Source organism: Crocuta crocuta, unplaced genomic scaffold (genome assembly GCF_008692635.1).
Source record: "Crocuta crocuta isolate KB4526 unplaced genomic scaffold, BGI_CrCroc_1.0 scaffold213, whole genome shotgun sequence".
Classification (NCBI taxonomy): domain Eukaryota; kingdom Metazoa; phylum Chordata; class Mammalia; order Carnivora; family Hyaenidae; genus Crocuta; species Crocuta crocuta.
The window spans coordinates 4490876-4518327 of record NW_027529442.1 but is presented as its reverse complement, the minus strand read 5'-3'; the positions used below and the strand labels follow the sequence as shown (position 1 = coordinate 4518327).

General features: G+C 45.2%; 2 protein-coding genes and 1 long non-coding RNA gene across 3 annotated transcripts; 1 reads left to right on the top strand and 2 right to left on the bottom strand.

The window, feature by feature from the left end:
• The first annotated feature begins 2210 nt into the window (after positions 1-2210).
• Positions 2211-17644, top strand: PSMD6 (proteasome 26S subunit, non-ATPase 6). Its single transcript, XM_077760256.1, has 8 exons — positions 2211-2342; positions 2762-3017; positions 6347-6492; positions 6747-6966; positions 7069-7177; positions 12797-12965; positions 17226-17303; positions 17443-17644. Exons 1-8 carry the CDS (start codon positions 2239-2241, stop codon positions 17537-17539), a joined length of 1179 nt encoding a protein of 392 aa, XP_077616382.1. The 5' UTR covers positions 2211-2238; the 3' UTR covers positions 17540-17644.
• On the bottom strand, positions 12963-19781 carry LOC144228443 (uncharacterized). Its single transcript, XR_013334197.1, has 3 exons — positions 17778-19781; positions 14349-14446; positions 12963-13677 (listed from the first exon to the last, which is right to left on the bottom strand). It is a non-coding gene; the product is annotated as an uncharacterized LOC144228443 (long non-coding RNA).
• A 56-nt stretch (positions 19782-19837) lies between these two features.
• Positions 19838-26332, bottom strand: LOC144228440 (uncharacterized). Its single transcript, XM_077760255.1, has 5 exons — positions 26129-26332; positions 25225-25559; positions 24885-24978; positions 23815-24058; positions 19838-20133 (listed from the first exon to the last, which is right to left on the bottom strand). Exons 2-4 carry the CDS (start codon positions 25342-25344, stop codon positions 23910-23912), a joined length of 363 nt encoding a protein of 120 aa, XP_077616381.1. The 5' UTR covers positions 25345-25559; positions 26129-26332; the 3' UTR covers positions 19838-20133; positions 23815-23909.
• Between the last annotated feature and the right edge of the window lie 1120 nt (positions 26333-27452).

Here is a 27452-nt window from a genome sequence, read left to right as displayed (position 1 = left end):
ATGACTATACAAATGTGAAAATTTATACACATAGATGATCATTAGTATGGTATTTGTAAGACTGAAAAAATAAAAACTATCCACATTGATAGCAATTAAGGATTGATGGAATAAAAGTTGGTACATAAAAACAGTGGAATCCAAACAAAAAATTTTTTTAAAAGGGGCGCCTGGGTGGCTCAGTCAGCTGATCGTCTGACTCTTGATTTTGGCTCAGGTCATGATCCCAGGTCATGGGATCCACCTCTGCACTAGGAGCAGGCTGAGCACGGAGCCTGCTTGGGATTCCCTGTCTTCTGCCCCTCTCCCCAGATCACACTCTTGCTCTCTCTCCAAAATAAAACAACGACAACAACAACAACAAAAACCCAACGGAATCCTATGTGGTCATTAGAGGTGATAATGTGAATCCGTGTTTACCGGCATGGAAAGGGATCTACAGTAAGTGGTGGATCGAACAGTATAGAGCGACCCTGTTAATATATCTAGGTAAGTTTCAGTGAAGCTAAGAGTCTCTAGAAATAAGTTACACAAGGGGAGGGCCTAGAACAGCACCTGGTACTTTGCAACCAGGCAATAATATCTGTTGAATAAATGAATGATGGTTCAGAAAGTGCTTCACTGAAAGTTTAATGTGATGAAGCGCTAGTAATTTTTTTGTGTTCTTTGTATTTTCCCTATCATTTGGGGAGGTCTTCAAATGCATATTTTTACCAAAGCAAGTAAGTTACAAAAAATGTGTGGTCTAATGCCTACTGCTGTCCCAAATTTTCACTGGCTATATAAACTGGTTCAATTCTTTTTTTTTTTTAAACATATTTTTTTATTTATTTCTAGGAGAGAGAGAGAGACAGGGTGAGCAGGGGAGGGTCAGAGAGAGAGGTAGACACAGGCTCTGAAACAGGCTCCAGGCTCTGAGCTGGCAGTCAGCACAGAGCCCGACGCGGGGCTCGAACCCACGAACCGCGAGATCATGACCTAAGTGAAAGTCGGACGCTTAACCGACTAAGCCATCCAGGCGCCCCATAAACTGGTTCAATTCTTGTGGAAAGCCATGTGACATTACATTTTTAAAACTCACGGAACGTTCCTTCCCTTTGTCTATTAATCCTGCGTGGGAATGTAACTGAGAAAAATATCAAATGACCTATGCACAGAAGGATGTTCATCCCAGTTGTTTTATAGTTNAGAGAGGGAGACACAGAATCTAAAGCAGCCTCCAGGCTCTGAGCTGTCAGCACAGACCCTGACGCAGGGCTTGAACTCAGGGACCAGGAGATAATGACCTGAGACCAGTGCTTACCTGTCTGAGCCACCTAGATGTCCATCTCGGTTTTTACAGTAGGAAAATAACAACCATGGGGCGCCTGGGTGGCTTAGTCGGTTGGGCGTCCGACTTTCGCTTAGGTCATGATCTCGCGGTTTGTGAGTTCGAGCCCCGCGTCGGGCTCTGTGCTGACTGCCAGCTCAGAGCCTGGAGCCTGTTTCAGTCTGTGACTCCCTCTCTCTCTGACCCTCCCCTGCTCACGCTGTCTCTCTCTCTCTCCTAGAAATAAATAAACGATTTTAAAAAAGAAAAGGAAAAAAAAGAAAATAACAACCATGCCTGACCTCACGGAGGGAAGAGTGAAAGTAAATTATGGCAAATTCACCAGATGGAATTTCATGTGACCAGTACCAAGTCTGAAGACACTGTAGCAACATGAACAAAAAGAGTCTGAGAATGCAGCGGTGTAATGGTTTAAATGATGCATAAACAAAACGTTAATGTTGTTGTATTACGGCTGGAGTTCGGGGTGCCATTTCCTTAGACGAGAGGAAAGAACGTGGGTTTTGCAGCCGTGGACAGAGGTTTTCCCCCTGACTTTGCTGAATAGCTGATATACAGCCTAACTCAGGTAGACTATGGAGGCCACACATTTTGGTGTTTGTTTTTATTGTTATTGTTATTGATGCTGATGGTGGTGGTAGTGGTGGTGATGATGATATTTTCAAAAATTTCAAAAGATTGCCAGCTCCTGTCACTGACGAAGGGGATGAAAAGTAGACTAGCTAAAAAGGGAGGGAGGGAGAGGTTCGGAAAGTCGAACTTGGCATTTGGGCCTCTAGCATACTGTGACCGGAGGGGGCCGAAAGCGAGGGAAAGCCTTTTGTGACCACACGAGGGCGCCGGCGCTCACGCCGGGTGAAGTGTTCCATAGCGNCCCCCCGCCGTCAGCCGCTGCCGCCGCCGCCGAGATGCCGCTGGAGAACCTCGAGGAGGAGGGTCTCCCCAAGAACCCCGACCTGCGCATCGCGCAGCTGCGGTTCCTGCTCAGCCTGCCCGAGCACCGCGGGGANGGGTGCCCTCGGGGCCCCCCTGCCGTGCTCTCGGAGGGGACTGCGTGCGGGGCGGCCCTTGGCGTCGGAAGGCAGCCTGGGGGCGCAGGTCCCGAGGTGCCGGGCTGCGTGCCAGGCACACGGGAAAGGCTCTGGACGTGCGGTCTTTAGCGGCCCGGGCGGGGGGCAGCCCTGCAGGCGGGGGAGTCTGGGGTCGCGGAGCCGTGCCTCGCAGGCCGTGGCCCCCGGGCCCTGTAGCCTCACACAGACCTGGCGGAGTGTGTGTGCAGACTGGCTCCGTTCCGCTGCTTGGAGGCTTGTGTGGGACAGAAGCGGTCAGGAGGCAGCCAGGATTGCCCTGGGCCCCGCCGGCCTCTGTCCCCAGGCCTTCCCGGTGATGGGGAGGAGCGTGGCGGGCGAGCCCCCAGGGTGTGGGGGACAGGAAGTCCCCCGAAGTCACTCCTAAGTCACATCCCTCTTTCTGGTTCTCAGACATGGCTCCTTACTACGAAGCCCTGTGCAAATCCCTCGACTGGCAGATGGATACGGACCTGCTCAGTAAAATGAAGAAGGCGAATGAGGAAGAGCTGAAACGTTTGGACGAGGAGCTGGAAGACGCAGAGAAGAATCTGGGAGAGAGCGAGATCCGGGATGCCATGATGGCGAAGGCCGAGTACCTGTGCCGGATAGGCGACAAGGTGAGCCGAGGCGGTGTCTCGCCGCCCCCCCCCCCCAATAGTCGCAGGTAAGCACTGTTCTAGGTTCTAGGTCTCGCTTAAAAAATTAACTCCCCCCTTCTATAGCCACAAATAAACACTATTCTAGGTTAATCATGTCTCACAATACAAAGGTGATGTCCTTAGCTGGCCTAGTGAATGAGCACAAAATCGAGTGAAGAAGTTTCACTGCTACGCGCTGTGAGGTGTGTGGCGTCTCTCCGGCCAGGAAAGGTGCAAGTGCAGGTGCAGACCCTCGGGTTTACCGCTTTGACAAAAATGGGATCGTTCATAGTAGTGGCCTTTCTCACCTTGGTTGGAAAGCTCCGGCTCTTCTGGTGACTTTAAGAAATCATTATTTTTTGTAGAAGTAATTGTCTCCTCATAAGAAACTGAACATTACAGTTAAGGCTGGAGTTCTATTTGATTTCTCTTCTTTCTCTGCCTCCTGAAAGGTCTCCTTTAGAAATTGGGTAGTATTATGTTTACAAAAAAACTTTTTAGGGGCACCTGGGTGGCTCAGTCGGTTGAGCATCTGGCTTCTATTCAGGGCATGATCTCCTGGTTCGTGGGCTCGAGCCCCATGTCGAGCTCTGTGCTGACAGCTCCGAGCCTGGAGCCTGTTTCAGATTCTGTGTCTCCCCCTCTCTCTGCCTCTCTCCTGTTTGTTCTCTCTCCTCTCTCTCTCTCTCTCTCTCTCTCTCTCAAAATAAACATTTAAGAAAAGATTAAAAACTTTTTAGGGGCATCTGGCTGGCTCCATGGAGCATGGGACCCTTGCTCTCAAGGTTGTGAGTTTGAGCCCCCGTAGAGATGACTTACATTGGTTTAAATAAGTGGGATCTTAGCGTAGTCATGTTGTCCTGTTTACTTTTCCATTTGGCATTACGTCGTCATCTTTCCATGTTAAGGGCCGTAAACCTTGCTCATTCTGGCTGACTGCTAGCTCGTCGTCCGCTGTAGGGCTGTGCCACAGCTTCCTTGGCTCTTCTGCCATAAGTGGCCGTGTGTGTCCTTGCCAGCTGTTTGTGCTGGCTGTGCCTCCTTGTGTGTGCACATGCATGTTCTCTGGAGTATATTGTGGGACATGAAATTCTTGGGACAAGGAAGGATTTTTGTCTTCCTACGTGTGGCTAGTTCTTTCACATATCAGGCCACCTGATTTCTTCTTTCCTATCGGTGCATGAGAAGAATACCTACAGGTACTGGGTCTTTTGAATTTTTAATTTAGCAGCTGTGCTAACATTGGGTATGAGAATGGGCTTTGAATGTCATTAAATTTAAGCCGGGCATCCTGAAGTATTTAGATGACAGATGTTGTGGCATCAGTAGAAAACCGTGTAATAGTTTGGGTTCTTGGATCAAATTGCCTGGCTTAGATTCTGGTGTCAGTAATTACAATTTACTGAACCCTCCATTTCCTCATCTGTAAAATGGGGATAACGACAGTTTGTACTTATGAGGATGAAAGATGGGGACAGAGAGCTTAGCCTAGTACCTGGGACAGAGTGCTTAAATGTAATGATAAGAATTACTGTTACTTTAGGTTTAAAGCCAGTTTTTTCTTAGATAAATTTAGTATCTGGTCACTAAAAATTTGGAAAATTCACAACAGTTTAAAAATAGTTCATAGTTTGTTTTTCTCAGTTGTGTGAGTTGGTTTCAAAGAGGATATGTTATTACACGTGAATGAGAAACTTAAAGCTTTTGATTCTGGACTTGAGTTTCAGGGAGGACGTGGTTGAGTCAACATCAGCGGTTATACATTGGTGATGTGCTCATATCATTTTCCTAGTTTATTAAGTTTGTTTTGTTTTTTCCCTCCCATTTACTCTCATTTTTAAAAAATGTTTATTTTTTGGGGGTGGGGAGAGCGTGAGCAGGGGAGGGGCAGAGAGGGAGGGAGAGAGAATCCCAAGCAGGCTCTGCACTGTCAGCACAGAGCCCAACTGGGACCTCGAACTCATGAACCTTGAGATCATGGCCTGAGCCAAAATCATGGGTCAGTCACTTAACTGAGCTACCTGGGCGCCCCTACTCTCATGTTTAATGTATGATTTACTCTTATTTAATGGATTTTTATTATTCACTGTGTTACCATTGATTACAGTTCTTATTCTTTATGGAGCTCATTTTGTTACCCTTGTGTTAGCAGAAGCTCTTCAAGAAGGTTTCTTTGTCTGACATCTCCTTGGTCATCCTTATTTTCTCATACCACAGGATGTTACAGGCTCACCTGTTATTTTTACTCTCCAAACCTGGACTCATCCGTTTCTCAGGGTAGGAAGGGATTGTACTTAGAAACCAAGAGCTGAGTGTCTGCTGTGCCCATTACAATCTTGCTAGCTCCAAGTATTAATTTATTAGGTGTAATTTATAATTACATAAAATAAGGCCAGACACATACTAAGAAGTACCAAGTATAGGGACGCCTGGCTGGCTTAGTGGGTTAAGTGGCTGATTTCGGTTACGTTTATGGTCTCAGCGTTTATGAGTTTGAGTCCCATGTCGGGCTGTGCGCTGTCAGAATAGAGCCCAGTTTGGATGCTCTGCCCCTCTCTCTCTTGCACACACACTGGTGCCCTCTCTCTCAGAGATAAGCATTAAAACAACAACAAGTACCAAGTATAAACAAATGATTTTATTCGTGTTTGAGTTTTTAAAGCAATAGAAACATTTTAGAGGCCCCTGCAGGGCTCAGTCGGTTAAGAGTCTGGCTCTAGATTTCAGCTCAGGATGTGATCTCACGGTTAGTGAATTTAAGCCCTGCGTTGAGTTTTAAGCGGGCAGTGTGGATCCCGCTTGGGATTCTCTCTCCCTCTCTCTCTGCGCTTCCCCAGCTCGTGTTCTCTGTCAAAGTACATAAACTTAAAAAACAAAACTTATTCCACAGTGCTTTAATCTAAAATTGTATAGTTAAATACTCCTTTGTATTCTCATAGTCGATGATTATTAAGGGAAAGTTTTTATCACCTTTTAAGTAGTGTGATAATTTACAATAAAGTAGTGTTCTCTAATGAAGGGGGAAATACTGAAAATGTGGAGCAAAGAATATTGAAACAATTGTATTTTTCTTCCGTTATTTTTTATAGTGTTAAGTATATGCCTGGGCATATATTTGATGTATTTTTTCTACAAGTGGAGAGAGAAGTACAATGAACCCCATGCAGTTATCACCCATTTCGCCAGTCACCAGTTTGTGGCTCTCTCATTTTATCCCTGCTCCTATCCCTTGTTAAGAAAATTCCAGACAGCTGATAGCTTTTGAAACTTTTAACTTTTCTCACCGGTTGTCTTGCTTCTGTTGACAGGAGGGTGCTCTGACAGCCTTTCGCAAGACTTATGACAAAACCGTGGCCTTGGGGCACCGGCTGGATATTGTGTTTTATCTTCTTAGGATTGGCTTATTTTATATGGATAATGATCTCATCACACGAAACACAGAGAAGGCCAAAAGGTACTTTTTAACGATGGAGATATATTACCTCTCAATTATGTTATAAATATAAGAGACTGATATAAGAAATTTGCCTCTTTCACTTAAAACTAATAAATTGGGTCAAATGATGCAAGTATTTATTTAGTAAAATATTTTCTTTAAATATTTCCTTTTGATTCGAGTTGTTGTTTTCTCTTTGAAAATAACACGGAATGGATAAAAAGTGGCCTTGTCTGTTTCCAGATTGTGACCTTACTATTTTTTATTTGTAGCTTAATAGAGGAAGGAGGAGATTGGGACAGAAGAAACCGCCTAAAAGTATACCAAGGTCTTTACTGTGTGGCTATTCGGGATTTCAAACAGGCAGCCGAACTCTTCCTTGACACAGTGTCCACATTCACATCCTATGAACTTATGGATTATAAAACCTTCGTGACTTACACGGTCTATGTCAGCATGATTGCCTTAGAAAGACCGGATCTCAGGGAAAAGGTAACGCCTGAGTCTTTACTACTCCTATTTAAGAATCACTCCCTGCTTTTCTAGCTCAAGTACCCATGAAAACACACATTTGTGTTTCTCTTCCATCTGTAGGTGATTAAGGGCGCAGAGATCCTGGAGGTGCTGCACAGTCTTCCTGCCGTCCGGCAGTATCTGTTTTCCCTCTACGAATGTCGTTACTCGGTGTTCTTCCAGTCCTTAGGTGAGGATGGAGCTGCTTGTGTCGGTTTCCTGTCTTCCTCTCAATCCCGACCCGGTGTGCGGCTAACTAAGATGATTATTCGTGCATGTGGTTCCACTGCCTGTAGCTGCAGGTCTGTGGTCAGTGTGGCTCATGTCTTGCCCCTGTTGTTTAGGGGGTGGGGTTAGCAGACTGTGACTTGTTTTTATATATCTCAATAGGCAGCATTGATGTTCATATTGTTAAAGGTATGCCTCAGAAATGTTTTTTAAGTTTATTTTGAGAGAGTGCACCTGTGCTGGGGGGGGGAGGGGGGGTGAATAATACCAAGCAGCCTCCACGCCCAGCGCAGATCCTGATGTGAGACTCTATCTCTGTGAGATCATGACCTGAGCTCCTGTTTCAAATTTTTTTGAAGAACAAAGACAGAGGGCTTTGTGCCTCAGGGGCTTCAAAATGTTCACTATCTGGCTCTTTGCTGAGGAAGTTTGCTAGACCCCTGGTTTAGAGTCTTAAGGGGGGGTAAGTTAGAAGTGAGCACATAGTTAGAAGTATTGAGTTTTACGGGAAAGATGTGAGGAGTCCTTCATTTCCTGTTGGGTTAATACTGAGCCTTGAATTCAGCAGTGAGTTATTCTGTATGCACTGTGGCCGTCTTTGTGCTGATCTGCCGATCATTTTCAAGGGCTGGTGGTATCCCTCCAAAAGCAGTTCAGTGATCCTGCCCAAACTTGCTTGCTTTTCCTGTTGTCCCCCTCCTACATGTTCATTTGGTTTTCTGTTGATGAGCACAAATTATTAAGATGATAAAAAACAAATGCCTTGCGTTGCATCAAGTCAACTCAGAGGTCCTTCCTAAATGATTTTCCTGAAATTTGAAGAGCTTGGCATTGATATGTTTCCTTGTTGATGCCACAAATTCCAGAAAGTAGTTAAATAGATAGCCTTGGGGTGGGACTCCCATCCATGCCAATTTTTGAAGTGGGTTTTGGCCCCATGTTTATGGAGTGCTTTCTGTATGCATTAAAAGTTAGGCTGCTTTATGAGGATTTGTGCGTCCTACCCTGTGTAACACGGAAACAGCCATTAGTGTGATGCATTCCCTGCACGGCCTCACCTCATGCACACTCGCTCAGATGTGTTTGCACACAGGTCGTACTGCAAAAGGATCTTTCTTCCTTTTTCATGCTTGTGGATCTGGTCTTTATTGTGCTTAAACGCGGGGCCTCTCCCTTCTTCAGTCAGAATGAATTCCTTCCGTGCATTCCTGAGGAGCTCTTATTTTATGCCCCTTCCTCTTTTTACAGAGATATAAATTACATACCATAAAATTTACCCATTTCAAGTATGAAATTTGGTGGCTTTATTGACAAGGTTGTGCAGTCATCATTAATTCCTCAACATCTTCACCCCGAAAGGAAATCCGTACGCATTGAGCAGTCACTTCCCGTTCCTCCCCAGCTACCCCTAATCTTTCTGTCTCCATGGATTTGCATATTCTTACTCTGCTGTTTCATATAAATGGCATCAATCACACGCGGCATGTTGTGTCTGGTTTCCTTTGCCCATTTCATGGGTCCTCCATGTTGTGGCATAGATACACCAGCGCCCCGTTGAGTTTTGTGGCTGAATGATACTCCTGTGTGGAGAGACTCCGTTTCTAAAATCCTTCATCAGTTGATGGACATTGGGTTGTCTCTCCTTTTCAGCTGTGATGGGCATTTGGGTGTGTTTTGTGTAGACCTGTGTTTCCCTTTCTCACCTGGGTAGATATACCTAATAGTGAAACTCCTGGGTCATAGGCTAACTCTTTGATTAATTTTTCAGGAACTGCTAAGCTGTTTTCCAAAGCAGCTGTACCATTTTAAGTTTCCACCAGCAGCTGTGAGTTTGTTTCCTCACATCCAGTACTTGTTACTGTGTCTTTTTGATTATTGGCATCTTGATGGGTATTGAGGTGTTTTTGACATTTCTCTGCCTCTGATCTCTCTGATCGTGAACCTCTTGCGTGCTTACTGGTCATATGCCCCATTTTTATAATAGCACATTATTTGGTTCTTCCTTGCAGCTTATCCCTTCTGCTAACTAGAATTATTGGGAGATTGGTTTTTTTTTTTTAATCTTCATAATGAACTTGACCACCAGTACATGGCCTGTGTATTATTGAGTGCTCTGTGCAAATGTCTGTTGCACTAATGAAATCAGTAATTTAACAGAAAACTGAAGAAAAAATACTGTCCTAGTATATGAAATTGATGGCTTTGGAAACTGAATGGTGAAGGTATTAACCTCCTTTGCTCCCCATCTCTAATGGCACTTTTTTTTTTTTTTTAAATGTTTTATTTGTTTCCAGGAGAGAGAGAGAGACAGCGTGAGCAGGGGAGGGTCAGAGAGAGAGGGAGTCACAGACTGAAACAGGCTCCAGGCTCTGAGCTGGCAGTCAGCACAGAGCCCGACGCGGGGCTCGAACCCACGAATCGCGAGATCATGACCTAAGTGAAAGTCGGACGCCCAACTGACTAAGCCACCCAGGCGCCCCCCAATGGCACTTTTTTTTAAAAAATAGTTCATTGTCAAGTTGGTTTCCATATTACATCCAGTGCTCATCCCGACAAGTGCCCTCCTCCATGCCCATCACCCATTTCCCCCTCTCCCCCAGCTCCCCTCAGTTCTCAGTATTTGAGAGTCTCTTATGGTTTGCCTCCCTCCCTCTCCTTAACTATTTTTTCCCCTTCCCCTCCCCCATGGTCCTCTGTTAAGTTTCTCCTGTTCCACATATGAGGGAAAACACGGTGTCTGTCCTTCTCTGCCTAATGGCACTCTTTTATGTAAACACTGTTGATGACCATTTTTATCTCTACCAAATTAACACCTTTTCCAGATACTTTAAAGGCAGAAGACAGGATGGTTAAATTTGCTTTGATGACCAAGTCGTTATTTGTACCATTTCTTCTCTCTAGGATAGTGAGACATGTAGGGTTTATTGGGTTTTGTGAGCCTTTTTGCTTCTCCAGGTGTTCATAGTGTGTGTGTGTTTTACAGTATTTTGTTTGAAAAAGGAAACTGCATCTTTTTTTAGATAACATGCAATGGTTTTTAAAATTAAAAACAAAATCCTAAATCCTATTCCCGAATCCATACATGTGTTCACTCATGAAATTCTTCCAAAGAGAATCATTTTATATAGCTTTCCAAATCTTTTATTCATTCAAATGTACTTTAACAAGTGGAAAACAACATACCAAAAACCAAGGTTACACATATGCATAGAGAAATTTCAAACAGTGTCATTTAAAGAAGAAAAAGGCTCTCCCTCACAGATGCTTGCCAGGGTCCTTTCTCTAGACCTGTTTGCTGCTGTCTGGTTTCCCACGTGTCCTTCTGGGACATTTGTCTCCAGAGGTACAGGCACGTAACACCACCGCTAAACATACGTGGGTGTAGTTTACATGCTGTTTTCTAAATAGCTTTTTTTTTTCCTCTTCACAGTATAATGTGAAATCTTTTCATGTCTCTATAAAAATAGTTGGTCATTGAATCAGTGAGTATTTGTAAGTAGCCATCACGTATCAGACGCTGCATTTGGAGGTTCTGGTTACCCTTTTAAAAGACCTATTTCCCTGTGTTGGGTGTGCCATAATTCGTGCTCTACTGAAACAAAAATTATGCTGTTGACAGTTTTCTCCTGTTGTGAGCAACTCTGTTTTGAACATTCTCTTATAATTCATTTTTTTCTATTTCCACTTGTTTCCTTAGGAAAAAATCCAAGAAAATGAATTTTACCAAGTGTAAACACAAATCTCCATCACTGTTGCCCTGCAGACATATGGTGCCAGTGTACATTTACCCAACATTTTTATTGAAGTGACGCTGACATACCATGTCAATTTCAGGTGTTCAGCATAGTGACTTAATGTTTATATAAATTGTGAAATGATCACCATACAAATCTCGTTATCGTCTGTCACCATACAAAGTTTTAATACATTACTGACTGTGTTCCCTGTCCTCGTGATTTATTTTATGTATAGACCATTTCTACTCTCTATTTACATCATTTGAAGAGATCCTGTCCCCTGGCCCCCGTTCTCTTAGCCAGTCTGAGAGGAGGAAAATAATTACTTTGATATTTTATTCGTTTCTTGCTTGTTTTCAGGGACAGTTGTTTTTAACTCTTCAGTCGTCTTTTAAATGGCATATAAGTCATAGAAGATGTTTTATGTTAGGCTTATGGATGTGACCCATCCTGACCAACGGTTTTCTTCCCTTTCTCTTCCCTAGGTTTTCTTGATGTATTTTCCAGTTTTACTGAGATATGACATATAATAACATATAAGCTTAAGCTGTACAACATAATGACTTGATACTTATGCATTTATTTTATTCTTCATGTGAATTAGCATTTTGTTTTACGGCCCTTGATTTCCATGTTGATAAATCATGTGTTGCCTCACTCCTCCTTCTCTCCTTTGATGTCTACCAGCCTTTGCCACACGCCCCATCTTTGTTCTCTCGAATACCACACCTTTGTTTTCCTCAGACCTACCACCTCATCCTTTGTTAGACCTCCCAGTGACTGCCTCGGACTTGGTCATTGTTCCTGTCTCTGTCTTCATTCTGTCATCAAGTACATCTGGATGGCAGTGATTTCCACATTCATGTCTCCAGCCTCAAACTCTACAGTGAGCGCCAGACCCATGCCTAAATGTGTCCATGGCGTCTTCACTTGCATGTCTAATAGGTGAATCCACAGGAATACTGTGAGTCTCCCTTTCCCTCCCCCTGCAAAAGGCCTCCCAAACCAGGAAACAAAACGGTTCTCCTTCTCCAGGGATTTGCATCTTGTCAAAGACAGGAACATTAAGTATATTTTTGAGTTTTTGGTCTTGCTCACCTTTCATCTCCCCGTAGCTGTCTCCACGCTTCTGTACTCTGAATCTGTCCTCCTCTCTATTCTGGGGCTGACCTGGCTCTCCCTGCCTTGGGACTTCTGCATTATTGGCATTGCTATGTGCCGCCTCCTGTTTGGCTGCTTCCTCAGAGGGGTTCCCTGTCTGCTCCAAACCACCGCAAGACCTCCTAGTCACTAGTGTATCAGTCGTCCTTTTTTTTTTTTTAATGTTTAATTTTGAAATAGAGACACTGAGCATGAGCAGGGGAGAGGCAGAGAGAGAGACACACACACAGAATCTTAAGCAGGCTCCAGGCTCTGAGCTGTCAACATAGAGCCTGGTGCAGGGCTCGAGCTCACAAACTGCGAGATCATGACCTGAGCCGAAGTCAGACACTTCACCAACTGAGCCACCCAGGCGCCCCTCGCTCTTTTATTTTCTACATAGGATATCTTATTCAAGAAGAATGTCTTGTGTATTCATCTATCTCTGCTCTTTGAAAACTTAGTTTCTGTGGCAGCAGGGATCTTGGCGTTTGGTTTACTGCCATAGCCTTACTCTTCAGAGCTGTGACATGTACTGGTTATGTAGTGAAATAGTTGTTTGTGTGGATTGCTCGTTAGTATCCTATGTATATTTTACCTCTCCTAGTGACTTCTAAGAGCTCTTTATAATGAAGGCTGTTAATTCTTATGTTACAAATATGTTCTCTGGTTTCTCTCATAATTTGTCATCTTATTCATTGCAGCTGTTGTGGAACAGGAAATGAAAAAGGACTGGCTCTTTGCTCCTCATTATCGATACTACGTAAGAGAGATGAGAATTCATGCATACAGCCAGCTGCTGGAATCCTATAGGTCATTAACTCTTGGCTATATGGCAGAAGCCTTTGGTGTTGGTGTGGAATTCATTGATCAGTAAGTTTAATGACATTTAAGTTTATGTTAATGTAGATCTCTTAAAGTTATGTGTCAGCTTGTATGTTTTCTCCATTGACATTGCTTCCCTCAGTTATAAAAAAGTCTGTCTCAAATATTATCAAAACAATCATCTGTCATTTCTGCCTTCATGACATGCCCCCTTTATTGACAGATGAGGATACGGAGTTGTGGTGAGGCTAAGTGATTTTGCAAAAGGTTGTAAGGAGCAGTTGTTATCACAGCAGCATTGGCTTCCTGCTCTGTGTACGACACGGCTGCTACCGTAGTGGCTCCGGTGTCTCTCGTACGTCTCACATTAAGGTCCTACCTTCTCCTAATGCCTCAGTTTTTTTGGCTACTGCTGCAATTCTGGTCACATTAGTTGTTAAAAAAAAAAATGGGACTTTTAGCCTTTGAATCAGTGATTCCTCAGATACTTGCTAAGCCATTATTCTGCGTTTAGCATGGTTTCAGGTCCTTGTTGTCATGGACTTTAATACTCTATGGGGAGAGTTAGCAAGGAAACCAGTACATAAGGTAAACTGAGATAGAATCTGCGGAGATGATGGAACAGAAAGGTGCGTGGCTGCAGCGTATTGGGGGTTGAGGAGGCGCTGTGGAGAGGCAGGCAGCTGTTTGTGCGGGGCTTGGTAGGCCACGGTCTGGAGCTGCGGTTTTAATCAAGGTCCTGTGGGGGTCTCAGGAGGATCTGAAGCAGGAGAGTGATGTGGTTTCATGCTGTGTCACACACACACCCCCCACCCCCACCCAAGGGGCCGGGGCACTAGTTGGGCTGTTGAGTACAGTAGCTCTTGGCCTGGATGGGGGTGGGAGGAGGACACCTTCAGAACATGTGCTGTCCTTAGGGGGTCTGGATCAAATACAGGTGCTTCCCAAATACAGGTCTGAGAAATGTTCATGATAGGCGACAGTGGCCCACAATGATAAATATGGTAAAGTTAAATCATGTTTGCTATACATATTTCATTTAAAAAAGAAAATTTTTAGGGGTTTGATTTTTTGCATTTATAATGAAAAATTTCAAATATGTAGGAGATGTTAAGGGTTACAGTGTTGATCGTATAATTAACATTTTGTTATATGTGGTTAATTCCGTATCTGCACATCGTTATGTTTCAACCACTTCAAAGTACGTTTCAGACACCAGTACGTTCCATCCCTAATCACTTCAGAGTGCATCGCAGTGTTTGTTCGTGGGCTTGTTTGGAGGTAATGTCTACATCTGGGTGAGAGAGGCACATCTTCAGCATGACCTAAGCTCCTCTACTGAGCCAGGACTATCAGAAACCCCCTCATGTTCTTCCTTGGAAAGAAAAAAGGCCGTGATTGTTTTGTTTGCATTTTAAAGATTATCCTTACCAAAATAGAAGGCTGGTATGCCTGGGATGGTTTCGGTTCTGAATTGAACTTGTCTGTGAAATTCAAGTCTGGTCACGATGGCCCAGGAGAGTTGGTTCCTGCAATGGGGGGTGGCCGTTATGAATGGGATTTTCAGGACTCGCTGGGGAAGGAGCGGCTTACCGAGGTGAGCAATGTGTGCAAGACCAGGGGGGCCTGGCTGCTTCCCGGTTTGCCCCTGAATAGCTGTGTGGCCTCGGTCTGATTCTGTCCCTTCCTGAGTTTCTTAACTGTGCCACGGAGGTGATCCGGCCTTCACTACTTGGGGCTGTTTGGGGCTCAAAATGAAATTGTGGATAAGGTGCAGTAAAGCAGCAGGAATGTGTCATTTAGTCATTGCGATGACCTGAATTCTAGATGGTGTATTTCAGATGCTATCTGACTCTTTCCTTCATGCTTCCAGACCAGCTCTAAAGGCAAAACACACAGCTCTAGTTGTTACCTAGGAAGGCCTGGTTTTAAATTTCTGACACCCAATTCATATCTGGGTTTTCCTGGATTCTTTTTATTCCTTTCTTTAAGAAGGGTCTGAGTTACTAGTAAGTTACATCAGTCTTCCACTTCCTTAGGAACTGTTGGAGAATGGAAAGGGGCCATTATTTGAGGCAACACTACTCTGTTGGCAGGTTTAAGGGTAGAAACCCATGAACTGTGTTCCACCATTTTGTGTTGATAGGGCTTCTGTTTGAAACCTGGGATGCAGAGCTGGTTTTAGGTTATCTGTTCAGTAAGACCTCAGCCCATCATGCCTGCGTGCGCTCCGTGCTGGAGTCACGTGTGAGGGCTCGGGGAAGTCTTCACGGCTGGGAAGAGAAGTACACGTGGGATTGGCACAGAGGAGAGAGGAAGAGTGGCTTGAGTCTAAAGCAGGGAAATGGGACTTGAATGCAAACTTAGGGCCTCAGGAGAGAAGTTGTGTTGTTGTAACCAGCAGGGAGGCTGTGCCCAGATGATTCTTGTGGCGTAGTCCGAATGAGCATCCCTAGGAGTCCCGTGTATGTGATTCAAGTGCCTGCTAAACAGACACATCTACAGATGGCTTCTTGTGCCCCTTTAGACTTGATGTCATTGCATTTTTAAGATTTCGCTGGGGCGGCAAGGAAGAGGGGGTTTTCTCAGTGGAAGAAACGGCACCAAAAATACAGGAGCGTGTCTGAAAGCTCTAGAGGAACGGAGACAAGCAGTGTGTTCAAAGCCAGGCTTGAGGAGTCAGCAGCTCATGTGGGGTCACGTCCGGGCACAGGTAAGGGAGGCTCTGAAGTCTGGGGGTGCTGGGAGTGGGAAGCAGCTTGGGCTTCCCCGGCCAGGCTCCGGGGTGAGCCATCTGTCCTGATGTCAGCACAGGGCATTTGGAGTCAGAGTTTGTCTCTAGAGCTTGTTTGTAAATCAGAGGTGCTTTCACAGGTTCCCCGTTTTGGATCTGGGTGGGACCATTAAGGCTGTGCCAGTGGTAAAGGCGTGTGTAAGTTTCTCTCTGAACCTCAGCCCCAGTGTAATAGTGTAAATGGGTTAGCAGCTGCCTCTGGAAATGGAACTATTTCAGTATTTGGAAAATGAACACAAGTGAGTTTAGTCAGTTGGATCAGACAGATGGGAGTGTGCTGTGTTCTGCTAGCTGCACCTCTAGCTTAAAATCTTCCAACAGCTAGTATAGAAGGCAAAGTGGGTCTTTCACCACTGCCTGCCTGTGGCAGTTAGTTATGATACTTGATACTTTTAAAAAGCACACATCCAAGTAACACACTTTTTCATCTAATTATACCACTGGCTCTTCCGTCCGTGTGAGACCTCCCTCAGCACTGCATCACGCTTGCTTCTGCCCAGTGTGGTGGCAGCACAGCTTTGATTTGTATTTTTAATGAGTTAAGTTGATCTTCCTTGTGTATATAACTCTGCCCACATTTTAATGAGCCATTTGTCGGATTGGTGGGTTTCTTTTTCCTAATTTACACTGCCAACATCTTCTGTCCATGTCGTTTAGTTAGTGACTTGGTTTTGGTGATGAGATCCTATGTAGAAATTCTCTTTGCGGAACCAGGTTTATCAAGGGTTTTAAATATGGTTTCTGGAATTTGTCATAATTCGTTGCCTTGGCACCACTCTCAGCCAGCCTTTATTCATGGATTTGAAATGGCACCTTTGTCAGAGATTTAAGATTTAGTCTCTTGTTGGTGTTCATGTGCTCGGATCAAGATGGGAGAGTAACTGGTCATAGGATTTTTATTTTAAAGGAGTCATCTTCCCATATATTCTCTTTGGTAGCATTGTAAAGTCTTTCATACAGCTTTACAGCTTTTGGACATTTCTGAGCATTTACTTCTCGCTCGGTGTTGGTAGGTGAGCTCCAACAGTGCTTCATTGCTCATGCTTGTCCTGTGTTACCGTGTTCTAGACAGCTTAAGTAGCTTCATTTTAAGGTTCGGGGTCATGACTGTATATAGTCAGAACTCCTTTGTCACAACAGACTAATAACCGTCTGTGCATTGTTCATCCTAACTTAGCTGGACATATTCTCAGGTTCACCTCCATGTTCACAAGGATTTTGAAAAACCTGAGTATCATCTGCTCTTGTTTTCATCAGGTGCCCCCTGCCCTCCAGTTTGCTTTTCTATTTCCAGGCTTTTCTCTGAAGATTTAAAGATGTGCTTATGAATAATTTCATTCACTCAATGTGAAATTTCTCATCTTTGCAGATGAGCCTACCGTCTGCCACGCTCATATTGGAGGCAAATGAAGTGTCACCTGGACAGACCGTGGAAGCATGTATTTAGGGCAGTTTATTTTGTAAGAATTCCGTATAAGGCTAACACTAATGCCTTTCCCCCCTCTTGTTCATAGGGAACTCTCCAGATTTATTGCTGCAGGGAGGCTACACTGCAAAATAGATAAAGTAAACGAAATCGTGGAAACGAACAGGTACTGTTATGTCTGTGAATTGTGTAGCAGAATAGGGGGTGGGCATTCTTAAGTGTTTTCCTTTAAAAGTAGGTCAGCTACTGTTATGGAGTAATGTGACTGGTAAATAATTCATTTTTTTTCTTGAATTTATTTATAGACCTGATAGCAAGAACTGGCAGTACCAAGAAACTATCAAGAAAGGAGATCTGCTACTAAACAGAGTTCAGAAACTTTCCAGAGTAATTAATATGTAAAACCATGTAAACGAAGGATTTCCTTTAGAGATAACGATTTGGAATTTTTATAGCTTACTACAGTTCAACTGTGTAGAATAAATACCGCATTGTTGTTTCTTTCAAGTTACTTTCATAGAGTAATCGTAATCGGAGATGATAGAGCCTGAGTTCAAATCTGAGCTTTTAAAATAGGGGTAAATATAAAAGTCTCCTGAATTTTAGAAAGAAGAGTACATACAGAAAGAAGAGTACATACATGGGGTGCCTGAGTCGGTTAAGCATCTGATTTCAACTCAGGTCATGATCCTTGAGCCCCACGTTGGGCTTTGCACAGACAGCTCCCTCTATGAAAATAAACAGAGTACACGTCATACAGAAGTCGGTGACTAAACGTAGTATATTCCCTGTAGTAGAAATATGTTTCTGAGGCTTTTCCACAGAGGATAGGAGGTTACTCCTTTGGAGGAGACTACCGTAACCCTGGATTCCAGAATGTACCAATCTCCTCTGACAGTGATCAGAAAAAACCACCTATGTCGGTATTGGCAATGGGATCTGTTTTCCCCCAGCAAACCCCTACAGTAAGGAAAACAAAAGTTTTTTTTTTCCCTTAAGTATAATTTAAACCCTGTGAGTCAGATGGGGAGAAGTGCTAGGAAAAACGAAATCTAAAACCAGATAAAGGAGACAGAGTGAATTAGGGCGTGAAGAGCTTTCCTATGGGGTGTCACTGACGGCCTCGAAGGTGATGTGTAAGTCCAGAGGAAGAACATGCACATACCGAGGAGAAGAAAGATGGAAAGTCACTGGAGGTTTTAAGCAGAGGAATGGCCCAGTTTGACTTAACCTGATGATGGGGGCAGGGCCGGTGGAGGGAGCCGGATTTGCTGAAAGAGGAGAATGCGGGGAGAAGAGGAGTCAGCGCGGATCTGAGGCTTCGTGCAGTCTGAGTTGAAGTGGCTTCTTACTGTAAACCAAAGGGAGAGAAGTATGCTATTTTAGTTACATGCTGATCAGAATGACTCAGTAACGTTAGAGGCGAGAACATGATCTCAATCAATGGAAAATCATTTGACACAGTTCAGCATTCATTCATGATAAGAACGTAAGCAAACTACAGATAATCAAGGTTGAGAAACCAGAGCCCTATTGCGAACGACAGTACTTCATGGCAATGTACTGGAAGTATGACCTTACCTACGGTCATCGCTACGGTGCTGATGAAGGGGCTGGCGACCTGACCAGAGCTGTGCTCTGCTAGAAAAGTCTGTGTCCTGTGGGCACTCGCTTGGGGGGTGGCCAGCTTGGAAACTGCTGGGCGTGCCTCACGCATTTGAGAATATCCACTTAACGGATTTCCAGAAATGCTTGTTTATTAAACCTTAACAATGAGCATCATACTTTCTTGAAGAAAATGTGAATAGAAGTACTGTACTCTTAACCCATGATCCTGAAAATCAGGACAGTTTGTTAAATCCAACATCTTGTAGTCCATTGAGAACTTACTGTGTTGTGTCCTTTTAAAAACCAGAATTCTGGGGGCATTTGGGTGGCTCAGTCGGTTAAGCGTCCGACTTCGGCTCAGGTCATGATCTCACAGTTCGTGGGTTTGAGCCCCGTGTCGGGCTCTGTGCTGACAGCTAGCTTAGAGCCTGGAGCCTGTTCCGGATTCTGTGTCTCCCTCTCTCGGACCCTCCCCCATTCATGCTGTCTCTCTGTCTCTCTCTCAGGAAAAAAAAAAAACAAAAAACTAAAATTCTGTTCTTAGCAGATTGACTCATTGCAGTTCATGGTACAGGAAAAAAAGGATTGACATGTCAGTTTCTGAAAACAGCCCTTTTCCTCCACTCCCACCTCTAAGACCACCATGCCTGACATGGTCACAGACCAGTTCTGGCTTTTCCTTCAAGGCCCACTATTTTAGCCCGACTGCATAAAATTAGTAGGTGAGGATGACTGGTAAGATAGGCTACAAGAAAGAAATGCTCTCCATTCCCAGTTCAAGATGGGGAACGTGAAAACTCCAGGAGCTGAGAACTCTAGTAGAATAACTTCCCTTCTGATGAAGGAAACAATACAGTTTTGAGGTGAAGGAGTCATTTTCTTCCTTTTGATTTTCTAAAAAATAATCCATGCTCATTGTGAAAAAAGCCTCAAGATACTAAATGGGGGGTGGCGGTGCTTGCCTGGGTGGCTCAGTTCAGTGTCTGACTCTGGTTTTCAGCTCAGGTCATGATCTTGTGGTTTGTGGGTTTGCACCCCAACTTGGGCTCTGAGCTGACAGAAGTCTNGAAGTGCTAGGAAAAACGAAATCTAAAACCAGATAAAGGAGACAGAGTGAATTAGGGCGTGAAGAGCTTTCCTATGGGGTGTCACTGACGGCCTCGAAGGTGATGTGTAAGTCCAGAGGAAGAACATGCACATACCGAGGAGAAGAAAGATGGAAAGTCACTGGAGGTTTTAAGCAGAGGAATGGCCCAGTTTGACTTAACCTGATGATGGGGGCAGGGCCGGTGGAGGGAGCCGGATTTGCTGAAAGAGGAGAATGCGGGGAGAAGAGGAGTCAGCGCGGATCTGAGGCTTCGTGCAGTCTGAGTTGAAGTGGCTTCTTACTGTAAACCAAAGGGAGAGAAGTATGCTATTTTAGTTACATGCTGATCAGAATGACTCAGTAACGTTAGAGGCGAGAACATGATCTCAATCAATGGAAAATCATTTGACACAGTTCAGCATTCATTCATGATAAGAACGTAAGCAAACTACAGATAATCAAGGTTGAGAAACCAGAGCCCTATTGCGAACGACAGTACTTCATGGCAATGTACTGGAAGTATGACCTTACCTACGGTCATCGCTACGGTGCTGATGAAGGGGCTGGCGACCTGACCAGAGCTGTGCTCTGCTAGAAAAGTCTGTGTCCTGTGGGCACTCGCTTGGGGGGTGGCCAGCTTGGAAACTGCTGGGCGTGCCTCACGCATTTGAGAATATCCACTTAACGGATTTCCAGAAATGCTTGTTTATTAAACCTTAACAATGAGCATCATACTTTCTTGAAGAAAATGTGAATAGAAGTACTGTACTCTTAACCCATGATCCTGAAAATCAGGACAGTTTGTTAAATCCAACATCTTGTAGTCCATTGAGAACTTACTGTGTTGTGTCCTTTTAAAAACCAGAATTCTGGGGGCATTTGGGTGGCTCAGTCGGTTAAGCGTCCGACTTCGGCTCAGGTCATGATCTCACAGTTCGTGGGTTTGAGCCCCGTGTCGGGCTCTGTGCTGACAGCTAGCTTAGAGCCTGGAGCCTGTTCCGGATTCTGTGTCTTCCTCTCTCGGACCCTCCCCCATTCATGCTGTCTCTCTGTCTCTCTCTCAGGAAAAAAAAAACACAAAAAACTAAAATTCTGTTCTTAGCAGATTGACTCATTGCAGTTCATGGTACAGGAAAAAAAGGATTGACATGTCAGTTTCTGAAAACAGCCCTTTTCCTCCACTCCCACCTCTAAGACCACCATGCCTGACATGGTCACAGACCAGTTCTGGCTTTTCCTTCAAGGCCCACTATTTTAGCCCGACTGCATAAAATTAGTAGGTGAGGATGACTGGTAAGATAGGCTACAAGAAAGAAATGCTCTCCATTCCCAGTTCAAGATGGGGAACGTGAAAACTCCAGGAGCTGAGAACTCTAGTAGAATAACTTCCCTTCTGATGAAGGAAACAATACAGTTTTGAGGTGAAGGAGTCATTTTCTTCCTTTTGATTTTCTAAAAAATAATCCATGCTCATTGTGAAAAAAGCCTCAAGATACTAAATGGGGGGTGGCGGTGCTTGCCTGGGTGGCTCAGTTCAGTGTCTGACTCTGGTTTTCAGCTCAGGTCATGATCTTGTGGTTTGTGGGTTTGCACCCCAACTTGGGCTCTGAGCTGACAGAAGTCTGTGTGGGATCCTCTCCCTCTCTCTGCCTCTCCTGCTCATGCACACGGGCTCTCTCTCAAAATAAACTTAAAAAAAAAAAAAAAAGGTACTGAGGTGGATTGCCTTGTAAGTCCTCCCTGCTAGGGAGCGGTCACCATTTTGATGGTCTCCACTTTTAATCCCTTGCACATGTAGCTTTTAGTATCAAATTGGACCTTTTGTTCATGAGTTATTCTATGTAATTACAAATCCCCTTGGAACCCTGGTAAACCTCAGAGTAATCTGGAGGTGAAAACAAAGTTGGAACCCAACCCACCTCTTTTTGAATGAGGCTATATGCCATGGGAGAAACAGCACAGGCACTGAAGCCAGAAAAACCAAATTCTGGTCCCAGCTCTCCTCACACCAGCCACCTGATGCTGGAGAAATGACCTACTGCGTCTCTCTCAGCCTGTCCCCATCTGTGAAGTGCAAGGGACATCAGGCTTAAGTGGCTCAATTACTGAAAACAAAACGAAAGCTCTCAAACACCACAGTAACATACTACACACGTTTCTCAGCGCAGCAATGCGAGTGTTAGTAGCTGGCATAGAAGATGAATAAACAGGTACCTCTGCCAACTTTCCTAGGATAAACAAACAATTTTAGATATTTTTGTACTTGAGGTCGTTAAACTTTTTTTTTTTTTAATGTTTATTCACTTTTGAGGACAGTGATAGCAGAGGAGGGGCAGACAGAGAGGGAGGCATGGAATCCGAAGCAGGCTCCAGGCTCCCAGCTGCCAGCACAGAGCCCGACGTGGGGCTTGAACTCATAACCCGAGAGATCATGACCTGAGCAGGAGTCGGACACTTAACTGACTGAGCCACCCAGGCGACACTCACCTATCTTTTAAAGAGGATTAAATGGCTGATACTTGAAATACTGTCTTTCTCCCTGATGAGGAGGATGACTGATCATCTCTCACCTTTCTCATGCTGCACAAACTACAAGTTGCAGCAAACACACCACACCCACAATGGCAAGGGGGGAGTGAAGTTAAATCCCCATTTGGAAAACAGAAGTTCAAGTCCTCACTAGCTTGGGTTTCAAAGGCACAGAGCACGGGTCTGCATGATCCCCGGGTTTCTGCAGCCTACAGAGGGTATCAAGAACCGTAGCAGTTGGGTCCAGCCCACTGTAACCGAGGGAAGTACACAGTCAAGGGGGGTGGATTACCTCTGTGGTGCAGAAGGCTCTGCCGTAACCCTCCCGGTACAGCCCACGTGAAAAGTTAAGTGGGCGGAATCGGCCACTGGGTGATCAGCGTCAACGGAGCGGTTCCAAATCCCGCTCCCGCTGAGACTGCCTCAGGGAAGTGACCGCTTCGTCAAGACCGCACTTCCTTGGCATCCCGACAACCCCTCACTCCCTTAAGAGCTCACCAGAGCCCGCGCCCCCAGCGCCTCTGCGGTTCCTGTAGTGTCAAGGCTGATAAAACCCTACAGCCTTCTTACCTTTCCGAGGACTCCGCTCTTCGTGCGGTCCTCTGGTTCCCGGTCTGTGGCTCCCTCCGGGCCAGAGGATTTCCACCCTCATTCAAAATGGCCTCGCTGTGCGGCCCCTCCCCACCTACAGCACCACCGACTCACTTCCGCTCACTGCCTTTAGACCTCTAGGCTCTCCGTCCTAGTCACACCAGACCGAGCAGCTGGCTGTCGTCCCCTCAACCCCGACTACTTGAAAACTGGCCACCTCTACAGTGATGGCCTCGCCTCACGGCTCCTTAGCCCGCTGACCCCAGCCCCCCGCGCCCCCCCCCCCACTTCTGTCCTCTGCCGTGGCCTCGCCAGGATGCAGGAATCACAAGCGCCTCTGAACAGCTCTGTTGTGAAAACTGAAGCCTGGTATTCCACTGACCCCACCATCCAACCCCTCTGTCCCCTGACCTGTCCCTCAAAGCGCTCTGCCACCCTCCTAACTCTGCCACCGGATCCACCTTTGTTAACCCCTCCTCCGTTAACACCCACACTAACTTAAACGTGGACATTGCTCTGTGACCTTGAACAAATCGCTTCACTGGTCTCATCACAGACGAGTTACTTGGAGGGGGATCAGAAGACTTTACTGGGAGGGCGATTACGAATAAAAGGTCTCCGAGCGCCCGCAGATTCTACACGGCAGCTTCCAGCTCTAGCCCTGCGGTCAAGACCATCACCAGTGACTTAGCCAAACCCTCACTCACATGCTTTAATCCCTTGGCGAGCTCCCTGCCCAAGTTCTAGCTTTCCCACTCAATCAACACCCGCCGTTCCAGTTATCCTGGAGAAAGAGGCGGGAGCACACGCAAACTGAGCTGGCCGATGGGGTTGTTAATGACAACGCTATCAACAGTCTTACCTGAACTTGTAACGAAACCATCTCCATCTCACCCTCTACCTTCCCTGATCTGGTTATTTCACTTTACTGATCAGTCTTCACCAAAATACGGAGTTTCATCGTGGGCTTGCTTCGAGCCAGCGCTTGCTGCGCTGTGGAGGATGGGCTGCGGGTCTGTCGGGTCCCGGCAATGGAACGCGAAGTGTGATGTGTCTGCGCCTCTGGGAGAGCGGGCCTGTCCCTCCTTTCATGCGATCCTCGAGATCTGTGAAAGACATGAAGATGAAGGACCAACGACCTAACAGACCTGAACTCGCAGCGCGGCACCACCACCAGAGTTGTGGGACCGCAGGCAAGGCGCTCCCCTCCTAGATGTCGCTCATCCACACGGGCAGGGTCAGCGACATGCTCTAGAGGCGCTCCGGGAGCGCTCACGTCTGCAGAATGCTGCTCTGGGCCCTCGAGGCCTTCCACTCGCTGGGCGGCCCTGTAACTCCGCAACGAGCCGAACCTACCAGCTGCCTCTCCTTCGAGGCAAGCGCAGCATGTGCTCCCCCGTGACCTCACTGACCATCTCTGAGTGAAAGACAACCCTCCACAGCCCACACCTCTCTCTCAGGCCCATCTAGGCCATGCAGATAGCCAGTAGGGAGTAAATCGGAGTCTCCCACTGGGCCCTCAGACTCATTGTTGTAGAGATTCCTTCTGTTACCCATCACACACTCCACTAGAGCTCGTCAACTCATGTAGCTCAGCTAGAACCCGTGTGGTGTCTGGGAGTCTGTCTTCCCCTGCATGTTTAGTATAATTAGACCTCAAGACCTGTTGGGTTCTACCTTTAAGGAATCTGTGTGGTCAGTTCCCCATTTCTCCCCATGGTCACCGCCTTAGTTTGGAAACTCAGCTCCTACCTGGATGATGGGGACAGCTCTGCAGCTTATTTTTTCCCAAGGATCTCACCTGTCCATGCTGTCCTCCATAATTATTAGAGGGCCCGTATGCGATAGGGATTAAAAAAAAAAAAAAGGTAAAAGTCATATGTTTGATTCTCCCCTTACACCCGAAAACGTTTTTCTTTGGCTCCATCTCACCTTCTCTGGAGAGAGAATCTCTGCTAGTGCCAGCTTTGGCCCAGGGGCTCTGCTTGCAGAAAACAGGGTAACAAGTGCCAAGAATCACAGCCTTCTAAGGTGAAAGACAAGTTTAATGAACTCCCATTAGCAACAGAAGCAAGAGTTTCTTACTTGAAAAAGGACTGACAGAGTAGAAAGTGGGGTAAGAAGGGGAAGACCGTAGGCCTGACTCAGGGGAGAACTCTTTGATGAGCATGAGGAGGGGGAGGGGAGGGAGAGAGAAGACGAAGACGTTTAAAGGAGGAAGTGTGAGGCAAAAGAGAGGGAAGTGCAAGAAAAAGGGAAAGAGAATAAGTACTTCGATTTTCTGGTCCCCGGGAAAGATGTGAATGGCTTTTACTCTGGGCACTTGCACCACGCTGACTCGGGGCCCTGACAGTCTCTGGGCGCTCCGGCTATATTTGGTTAAATGGTGCATCTGAGAATGAAGGCCCCAAGATATTTAAGGTCCTTGACAATGTACCAACTTCTGCAACCCTTCAGCCCCTCCTTTCCAGAAGCTTCGTCTAGAATGGTTCTCTCTTCCATGTTTCTTCCCACCTGTGCTTGCCCAGTTTGCTCCCTCTGCCAAGAATGACCTTACCCTCCCTTCCTTGCATCGGGAGGGTCTCCTGCTATTCACGGACAGGTTACCTGCAAGGGAATACAAGTAAAAAGCATCAAATTGAGTGAACCGGAGCACCTGGGTGACTCAGTTGGTTAAGCGTCTGACTCTTGATTTCAGCTCAGGTCATGATCTCGTAGTTTGTGAGTTTGAGCCCTGCGTGGGATTCTTCTCTCTCTCTCTAAAAAATGAATACACTTAAAAAAAAAAAAATTGAGTGAACCTCTTCCCAGGAAGTTTAAGAAGGACGCCCAAGGTGAAAGAAGCTTCTCAGGGATGATTTAGGAGTTGGCTGATCTAAGGAGGGAAACGGAAGCCCATAATGTGGTGGGGGGTTGAAACTACCCTGACTCCTTCATTTAATAAGTGGACATTTTCTTCAACACACAGATCAGTTGCTTCCTTTATTATCTTAAGCAACAAAAATAACTTTTAATCTTTTGGAGTGCTTTATCTATGAATCGTCAGCCGTGTCCAATTTCTAGAGATAAAAAGTTTCCGTTGTGCTCTAATACCAGAATGTACTTGCACTGCCAGCGAGGGAAGAAGTGTGTAAAAGCAAGGAAGAGATCGGACTAGCTACAGATACAGCACTTACCTTGCAGTAAAAATGAAAACTGACCACACGCCAGGAGATTTACACAGAAGCCAGTACAAAGGGAACGCGTTTCCCAATCTGTGGACTTCCCTTTGTTGACAAACCCGCAGGGCGAGGCGTGGCAGTGTTCACAGCTCACAGTTACCGTTTCTCCTCGGCGAAGGCTTTGTGCCCGAGAACGAAACGTCTTGAGCCCTGGGAAGTGCTCCGCTTACACAGAACGGAAGTAAACGGGTGCCTCACGAGGGTGTCTGACGCCAAACACGAACGGAAGTCAGACTGGACTGAAAGGGGTTTAGGATCACGAGGCAGAAACATGGACAACAGTTCATGCAGCCTTATTTATTGAGAAGTCCTAATTTTATTGCCCATTTAGTAACATGTTTGTTCCACAAACTAATTTCTCATAAAGCAAAGCACAACCTTTTCTTATAAATAGTATAAATTATTTTATTTACAGAAACTTGTTACAAAACAAATAGACTATATATTTCTTCTCTTTTAAATATCCAAAGTAATTTTCCATCCCTTGACGTTTGTTCATGTTCTATACAGCAGCCAACACGAAGTCCAGCTGAGATGCTTGATTATGTGTACAAATTATCACACTATTCACACATTTCAACACAGGAGATTGCTTTTTATAACCAAGCTCAAAAAAAAAAAAAAAAAGAAAAACGGCAAAATGCTTTTCAAGGCCCTACATTCACACCGACAGTATGTAGTGCTCATTTAAATGATCTGAAAATGTAAAATGTTTTTGCACAAAATGTAAAAATGATTATTTTCTGTTAAACNCCCAGACATAAGGAGACAGTGAGAAATTCCTTGGCAACAGAACTCTCGCAGGAAGACAGCTGCCTTTATAAGTTACATTTCTCAAATTATACATTTTTCAATGTTCTCAGAGGTACTTTGTATTATATTTTTGGAATATAAAATAGTTTAAATATTCTCTTCTAAACTCTGTATTTCATGAGCGGAGAACGAAACGGACATACTGTGTACGCTGCTGGCTGACCATAAAGACCGGTAACCCTTGGTGCCACCGGGCACTCCGTCCCCAGGTGAGTTACTGTGAACCAAAAGGCCTTAATGTTAAAACACCTTATAAAATTACCAGCATGGGTGGTTCTTCAACCCCTCCCCTAAAATTTTAGAAACAATATTTAGGTGGAAAAAGCAAACTCCAAAAGTTTCAACTGAACATTCAAGTCTTTTTAAAGAATCTGTCGAAGCTTAAAACTAGGTTCAGGCACTTTTTCCATTAGTTTGAAACCACATCACATACTAACACACATGTGCTCAGAGTTACACAGACACA

Coding starts and splice junctions, on each gene's coding strand:
- LOC144228440 (XM_077760255.1), bottom strand. CDS start 25,344: ATGCACCATTTAACCAAATATAGCCGGAGCGCCCAGAGACTGTCAGGG. Junction 24,979..25,224: donor CCGGGGACCAGAAAATCGAA/GTACTTATTCTC, acceptor CTTTCACCTTAG/AAGGCTGTGATTCTTGGCAC. Junction 24,059..24,884: donor AGATTCTCTCTCCAGAGAAG/GTGAGATGGAGC, acceptor TGTCTTTCACAG/ATCTCGAGGATCGCATGAAA.